The following is an 8,415-nucleotide window of genomic DNA, read 5'->3' on the forward strand; positions in this document are numbered from 1 at the left end:
GCATCTCCATGACTATTGGTTCACAGTCACCATAGCATACACTACCGAATGGAAACTAGAGTCATGTCTGGATATGCCTGGTCATTAAGGCCACAAGACTTATCCAAGTCATTCAAGACATACACAGCTTGTTGGGGAATTTGGCAGAAGAACTGTTTTGAGTTACTGAGAGTTACTATATACACCCTTGTTAAAGGAAAACATCAACGGCATCACATATTACTCCCAATAGTTCACCCGGTGTTTTGTGAGATGCTTTAGAATTCTGAAGGGCCTAAGGCTGGGTCTCTGGTAGTGACAATGGCTGTCTGAGGTGCTGTGTACAAGGACATTGACTAGGGACGCAGTGGTGGCAGGACAGAGTGGCAACCTGACGCCTGTATGAGGAGAGCTGTATCATGTGTGTTTCTAGTCCCGGTCTCAGCTTTCACTGATACTAAATGGCAGAATGTTTCTGATGTAGCACCCCTTTTCTGGTGGCAGCAGGGAGTTTTAAGATCTCCCTAAGTTCCAACGGTCTGTGTATGTGTTGGGTGACCTAGAAACTGAAGAACTGAGAAAACTTTCAGAAACCTGAACACTTTCTTTAAAAAAAGACTAAAAAAAATTTTTTTTAGTTTTGTGTGTGTGTGTGTGTGTGTGTGTGTGTGTAAGTTCACAAGTCCTTGGAGACCAGAAGACAGTGCTGGGTCCCCTGGATTTGGAACTGGAGTTATAGGCAGTTGTGAGTAGGTGCTCAGAATCGAACTTGGACCCCGTGAAAGAGCTCTTAACCATGAAGCCACCTCTGTAGCCCCCAGGGAACCTGAAGACCTTTGAACAGCAGGGGAGATCTCCCTAAGCAGTTCTGAAATGACTCTGTATATGTAGAAAGATGCTGGGCTGGGCTTCCAGCTCAGTGTTGAGCTGCCCTGAACCCAGCCAGGAAGACAGAGAGCAAGAAGAACAGGGACTCCAGGCAGCATCATGGGCCATAGCCCAGTTTATTATCACATTCGTCAAGCCCACGACAAGAATTCTTCCAGGTAGAATTGGAGGAGTGTGTGGCCATATTCTGCTTTCTCAAACCAGGGAGTGGCCTCCTGATATCAGTGAGCTATGAGATCTAGAGACAGGCATATGTGTTAGCCTGCAACACATGATAGGGGAAGGCAGTGGGTGAAGATACTGAACTGGATCCCCTTGTCCCCAAGATAGGTCTAGAAGGCCCTGGCAGCAAATGCAAGCCAGTCTCCAAATACTGCAGAAACTCGGGCTGTATTTCATGTGACCAGAGTCGCGTGCTCAGTGTAATTCATCTTTTTGAGCTGTCTCTACCTCCTTTGTGTCGTGTGACTTTACTTCTCAGGTTCGGCCACTATGTTCCACTCAGTTCCGGGACAGGCTGAACCTTGCACTTGTAAAATCTCAACCAAGAGCGGAGTTCTGAACAGTGACTCCCTGTGTTATATAAATGGTGTCAGTGATACGCAAGCGCCCCCCCCTCTCCTGCTGTGAGACTGATCTTCAGAATGATCTATGCACGTACTCAATAACACAACTGCCTGAGTACCGACATGTGCTTGACCTCGAGTCTCTTCCTTTTTCATCTCAGACAGGAAGGAAGTGAGCCCTGAGCTGTGAGGCTGCAAAGGCCCTAGGCAGAGCCAGTCTCTTCCGGTAGGTTGGCGCGGGCTATGCCCATGCCAACGCTACTCCTTCAGCAGTCCCAGTTTCTTCAGAGCCTCCCTCCTGTGCCCATCAGGAATGCCCTTTGGGGATATCTTGACACTGACACAGGGGGGGCGAGGGAGTTTGTCATGACTCTGTCCTTTGAAGGATGGCTGTTGGGAGCACTGGCCCTGCTCCAGGCCAACCAGCTTGCCCCCGTGGATTCCTGCAAAATCCTTTCCCATGCCCAAGGAGGCAGGCCGGGGCCGAGAATTACGGAAGACGCTGGATGAGACCTTGTCCAAGAAGGGGCTCTTTCCCAGAGACGTGCTGGTTTGGCCGCCGGGGTCCTTCTCAGCTGCCGAGAGATAGCTGCTCAGCCCCACGCCTGAGCGCTCCAGAGTATTGGACTTGAAGTTCATCTGTCTCAGGCCGGGGATGCTGCTTTCCTGGAGGGTCAGCCGCGGGTCAGGCTTGGGCTGTGTCAGGGAACTGTTTTCCTTTGAGGCTTTAGGGATAGGAATAGGCATAGACTTGGCAGCTCCGACCTTTCCTGGAGGGGTTTCCTGGGCCGGAATCCAACCCTTGCTTAGAGAGTCCAGAGGAGTGACAGCCTTCACTGAGGAAGCTTTCTCTGCCACAGAAGCAGTTCCCCTGACCAGAGCTGGCGGCTGAGCAGGAGCCCGGGCCTGGGAAGAGGTCTGAGCCTGACCCTCCTTGACTTTGAAGCTACCGGTATGTTTATTTACAGGCAGACTGGGCTCATCTTGGTCCTGGGGCAGCCCTAGCTTTTCCAGAGCCTCTCTGCGCGCTTTCCTTTGTTCTTGCAAAGAAGAGACAGGGACCGAGTCTGTGGCTTCGCTGTGATTTGACAGCCAGTTCTGGGGATGGCTGTGGAAGCTGCTTCGGCTGCTCTTCAGGACGATGTTGGGTGGCAGCCTACGGGGCTTTGTGGCTGTGAGGAGAGGCTGTTGGATGTTTGGCTTGACCCCTGAAGGTAGGGAAGGTTCTTCAGCTTGTGTGTTCTGAGATGACTGGGCGGGAGGCTGCTGTGGTCGCTGTGGCCCCTCTGTCCGGCCTTTTTCTGTGGCTTTATGGGTCATGGTCTCAGAAGACATTTCCGCTTTCTTCTGGGAATGTGGACTTCTCTCCAGAGTGTGGCCCTGAGGCCTGTGTGTCTGCTCTCCTGGCTTTTTAGGGGGGCTTTCTCCCTCAGCTTTCTTTGATGTAATGTCCTGGAAAGCTTCTGGCGGGGGTATGAGAACTGTGTTCAGGTTAGGGGTACCCTCCTGGGATGGGGCTGGTGGCTGGATGGTCTTAGCACCCTGCCTAGTCTGCCCTTTCTTAGGCTCCTCTAAGAGTACCTCAGGTGCTTCAGAGACGCTGTTAGTCTGGGTGGCACTTTTCCTCAGGTTCTGGCTTCTGCCAAGATGGAGGTTTCTGGGAAGGCTGTAGGAACCCGACCTGAGGCCTGGGCTGGGAGACTCGGGAGGACCGGAGGACTGGGCTGCTCTCTTTGGCACTGGCACTGGCACCTGCTGAGTGTCTATGGCCCCTGGCTTTCCTGTGGGGATGAGGGAGAACAGAAGGAAGGAGTAAACACATTGAGAATGCTGCTGAGGGGGGAAAGCACATACCTCCCCAACTCTCTTCCCCAACACGTGGTTTGTTTTATTTGGTTTGCTTTTCACAGGGCAGCTCTGTTTTCTGGAGGTCGCATAGACTTAATAGGTAAAGAATGGCGGGTTGCTTTTGACTGGGAGTTGATTTTTCTGAACGGTTGGAAGACATCACTTCTGAGATGCTTCAAATCCTTGACTTAGGCTCTCCCATCCCTCTGTACCAAAGTCAGGGAGAGACTTTAAGATGTTCTTTTGAGCTATCGTGGTTCCCAGGTAACGGAACCCATGGAAGTGCATGATCTAAACTGGATGTGCTTTGGCCTTCAGCTTCCAATTCCTAGGAGAGCCTGGATGCTTCCGTGGTAGCTAGTGCCTTGTACTGACACGGTATCTTACCTAGTGACCTTGGCAGGTATGTGAGGTCCACTGGGCTCAATGGGCACAATGGCATTTCCATTTCTACTCTAAGTGGAGGGCCCAAGGCCATGTTAGTAAGTACGTACTGAATTAGTCGGCGATATCGGTGTGGTGATCCACTGCAGCCGTGTTTTATGTTTGCCCTGGAACGCACTCTCTCACACTGTGTGCCATCCTGTCCTCTTACTGAATTGGGACACCACCTGCTTTCTGCTGTCTTTTAACAGGGGCCTCCAGGTACCACACACTGCTGGAACTCCCCTGTCTTATCTCCCACTCTTGTTCTCTGGTTCACCCAGATTAGCTCCCTATGCTGACTCACTGTCTCCTGGGCCAACTGCTTAGGCCTTCCTGACTCCTCCTACATGAGTTATCTTATTTCTCTCTGAGTTCTTCCCTGACAGGAAAGAGCTAGGCAAACCCCTTTACTTCCTAGGCTTCTGTTACTCCATATAAAGACACAAGTAGCTCGTTTCTCAGGAAGCCTCTGCTGCTCTACCTTTAGTCTGCCTAGGAAAGTACAGGGCTCCCTTTTTGGCTGGGAACTTGTCCCAGATGACAAGCAAGGTGGGAAGTGTTCAGGAGACTCTGTCCTTCGATAGTCTCTTACCCTGTGGAGCTCGCTGGGTGGTGGTGGGTAGTGCTCGGAAACTCTGAGGACTGGTAGCTGGTTCTGACTCGTCTGTGGAGAGCCCACTGTCAGCCTCCACCTCCAGCGAGCCAATGGTCTTCTCCAGGAAGAGCAGACACTCCTTCTCTTCAGCGGACAGGAAGTCGTAGCTGCTGTCACTCTGTTGGGAGAAGGGACTATGAGGTTGGAGAGGAGGGGATGGAGGTGGACAAACCCGCAAAGCTGGTAACCTTTCCCTGGTGCTGCTCTGCCAACCACTGAAGCTGCTTCCTGCAACAGTGGGCACCAAGGAGGCCTTGCAGGCTAAAGCCCGCGAGGACTTAGCTCTGAAGGCAAGGCAGGCACGTGGCAAGGGCACTCTTCTGTTGCTTAGTCCTGAGCAGATAGACTATTTAGGGACATAGGTCATAAGCAGTCCCCGGTTTTCACCCCAGTTCCATGTGACTGTAATATTTCAGGAAGTCTACCTCTCATCTAACTCTAAGGGCAACAGCACGGCTAAAACTTGACTGGTGTCTGGTATGTCCTTTAACTTTTCAAAGCACGTCTGCCTCCTCTCAACTGCTACCTGGCAGGCAGGCCAGTGCCCACAGCAGCTAGGTAGGTACAAGCCAAAAGGAGCCGTGGGGTAATATGGTGTTTGGCTGAGCTTTCAAGTGGCATTGCCACTCCTTGCCATAACATCTGTGATGCCTCAGAACTGTGACTGTCCCAGACTCCCTGAGATTGCTGGCGAAGGTTGCTAGACACTCCTAAAACTATCCCGGGGAGTCGGAAAGAGGCTTCAAGAAACAACCCTTCCTGTCAGGTCTGCCCCTGAAGCCATCTGCCAGATGCCTGGGTCTGCAAAACGAGGGAGAGTCTCTCAGACAGCTTTTCTCATTGAATGATCATCACGGCTGCCCTCTGGATCTCTCCTTCATAGACGATCCGGAGGAGCGTGACTACTCATACTGGTGTCCTCCAGTCAGAAACAGGATGTCTCTGTGTCCCCAACCGCTCACGTGGAAGGGGAGGTGTGCATATACGGCAAGCACTTTGGACTTATATGTGCACGCAGTGCCTTTCCTGCTCCGTGTTTGTGAAAATCAAAACTTCTTATCTAGGCATGCAGGTGTGGTGGGCACACTACTGAGTTCCAGGATGACTCTGTCTCCAAAACAAACAACCAACCCCCAAACTCATTAACCATATTAAACGTTAACATTTGGTAGAAGCCTTTTATAAGCCCTAGATTTTCTTTTCCTTTCTCTCCCCCTACCCCACTATATTCCTGAGACAGTGTCTCATGGAGCCCTAGGCTGGCCTTGAACTAGCTCAGTAGCCAGCAATTTCTGACTCACTTCCTCTATCTGATATTTAACTAGGGTGTGTGTGTGTGTGTGTGTGTGTGTGTGTGTGTGTGTGTGTGTGTGTGAGAGAGAGAGAGAGAGAGAGAGAGAGAGAGAGAGAGAGAGAGAGATCTAACCCCAGCCTTTGTGTGTGCAGGGACCCTGCCCTCTGCTGTATGTCGTGGCCGCAGTCTACATTCTCAAAGACTTTTCAGGACACAGAGCAGCAAAGTCAAGCTCTTCACTCAGGCTCACAATGTGTGTAAGATGATGCAAAGGGATGCTTATATTTGGACATAAGGCACATTTCCTCCTTCACACCAACCTTACAAGAGCCAGAACTTAAACTCCTGTCCAGAAAAAGAATAGCTTTCTCCACGCCCTCACAGTTAGGCGTTGATTTTGGGCATTTCTGTCTCAGTTCAGAGAGGGCCATGCATTTTCTACATAGGGGCTTTCTTTCTTTCTTTCTTTCTTTCTTTCTTTCTTTCTTTCTTTCTTTCTTTCTTTCCTTCCTTCCGTCCGTCCGTCTTCCTTCCTTCCTTCCTTCCTTCTGTCTGTCTATCTATCTATCTATCTATCTATCTATCTATCTATCTATCTTTCTTTCTTTCTTTTACAATTTAAAAATCTGTATTATCTTGTGCCTGAGTGCTTGTGGGCGTGTGTGTGCTGCTGCATGTGTAGAGATCCGAAAGAAACACTGGAGTCACTTTCCTTCTTGTGCCCTGTGGATCCTGAGAACAGAACTCCATCTTTATCTCCCGAGCCATCTCATGAACTCTGTTCAGGTTTCACTGTGCAGCCCAGGCCGGCTGAGAATATGGCGTCTCCCTGCCTTAGCTGCCTATGTGTTGAGGACTGTGTCCATACACCCAGCAAGAACGGCTTCTTTATTCTGTGTCTTACTTCATAAGGCACTGGGGATGGACACACCAGGCAACCACTGGGCAGCAGCCTAGCTTTCTGGACGCTTGCTCTTTAATGTTGCTTAGCTGTTGTCCTTTAACCCCAGACACTCCCTTTCGGGGGAAGCTTCTAAGACTCGGCTGACAAAACTTAGATTGCTCAGATCAGAAAGTCACAAGATTCATAAGCTCCAAGCTCTGTGAGGCAGTGACACAGATGGGGTATGGGGAGACAGAAGAGAGACAGAGAGAGAGAGAGACAGAGAGAGAGAGAGAGAGAGAGAGAGAGAGAGAGAGAGAGAGAGAGAAGAGAAGGAGATTGACTTGTTGGAGGACTATCTGCAAGTTGGTCCGGGAGCTACAAGGAACAGGTTTTGAGCTGTCATCCATGCTGGTGGTTTATGGGTGATACCTGAGACTCACCCAGGCTCCTGTAAATAACCTTCATATTAGAATCATTTCTTGGGCCTGTTCTGTGCCCTATCAAGCCAGGAAAGTCAGACATTACACACATCTTATTACGTCCTTGAGAACCGTCATCACTGGCTGTTAATATTTTCCCTAATTTAAAACTGAGGAGACTAGCTCCATGTGGTGGTGGACACCTTTAATTTCAGCACTCAGGAATCAGAAGCAGGTGAACCACTGTGAGTTCAAGACCAGCCCAGTTGACATAGTGAGTGCCAGGCTGGCCAGATCAACATAGTGACATCCTGTTTCAAACCACAGACAAGCAAGTCCCAAACTGAAGAGACTGGAGTTTTGAGAAATTGGTGATAGGTCAAGGTAGTATGGCTTCTAAGTAGGGAATCTGAATGTGTTTGCTCCCATAAGGGCTCCCAACTACTCTGTCCTCTTTGACTTTAGTGGGAAACTGAAGCCATGTTATTCATTGCAGTGAACCCTCCACCCCTCCCCCCCCCTGCAATCTCAACCCCCACCGCATCCACCACCCGCCCCTCGCCCAGACAGGTCTCACTTTGTAACTCTGGCTACACTGGAACTTGATCTGTAGACCAGGCTAGCCTCAAACTCACAGAGATCCACCTGCCTCAGCCTTCTGTGTGCTGGGATTGAAGGTGTTCACCACTATCCCTGGGCATTGCTGAGAATTGTAAAAGTTCGTGTGCTACAAGAATCTACTGTTCAGTTTTCAGCCCGATTTAAGTGCCTGCTGTGTTTCTCCGCCTAAGCTCTTTGTTTGATCTAATGAAAATGGGGGTGGGTGGATATTGATCCGATTGCACTCTGAGGCTGTCCCACCCAGTTCTCTACAGAGGCAGAGGTGACTCAGAGGCAGGAATCCAGTGATTCACTCCCTGGTGAAGAAGATGAGAGAGAGGGTGCTTGAGTGACAGTGGGTGGCCCAGGCGGACAGGTCAGGGCGGGGCGGGGCGGGGCGGGGCGGGGCTGGTGCGCAGAGCGGGCTAGGTTGCAAGAGGGAGAGAGTACATACAGATCCAGAGTGGGTGGAGGTGGTGCTCATCATGCCGCCACAGCTGCCGATGTGGGTCACAGGTTCTGAGCACGACCCTGCTGGCCAAAGCTCCCTCTTGGGCATCGCCTGAAGCAAGGCGCAGGGGTGGTGAAAGGGGCTCCCAGAGGGGAAGTGAATGGAAGTGAAGAATGTCCCAAGCTGGGCCTGAAAAGAGAACAATCAAAGCCACGTGTGAGCAGAGGCTTCTGCAAAGCTCTGTTCAGGCCCTGGGGTTCTACGATGGCAAGATACCAAGGAAGCAGCGAGCTGAAAGGGGGCTGTGGACCGGACATGTCTGAACTCCACCCCCAGCCTACACGGAGGGTTCAAATGCATGCAGAAAGGTAGATTCAGGGAGCAGAGGGTAGGCCAGTCAGAC

General features: G+C 50.9%; 1 protein-coding gene across 1 annotated transcript; it reads right to left on the reverse strand.

The window, feature by feature from the left end:
* Positions 1-959: 959 nt before the first annotated feature.
* Positions 960-8,415, reverse strand: C10H1orf116 (chromosome 10 C1orf116 homolog). Its single transcript, XM_032915406.1, has 3 exons — positions 8,016-8,415; positions 4,300-4,480; positions 960-3,214 (listed from the first exon to the last, which is right to left on the reverse strand). Exons 1-3 carry the CDS (start codon positions 8,118-8,120, stop codon positions 1,692-1,694), a joined length of 1,809 nt encoding a protein of 602 aa, XP_032771297.1. The 5' UTR covers positions 8,121-8,415; the 3' UTR covers positions 960-1,691.

Source organism: Rattus rattus, chromosome 10, assembly GCF_011064425.1.
Source record: "Rattus rattus isolate New Zealand chromosome 10, Rrattus_CSIRO_v1, whole genome shotgun sequence".
Taxonomy (NCBI): Eukaryota; Metazoa; Chordata; class Mammalia; order Rodentia; family Muridae; genus Rattus; species Rattus rattus.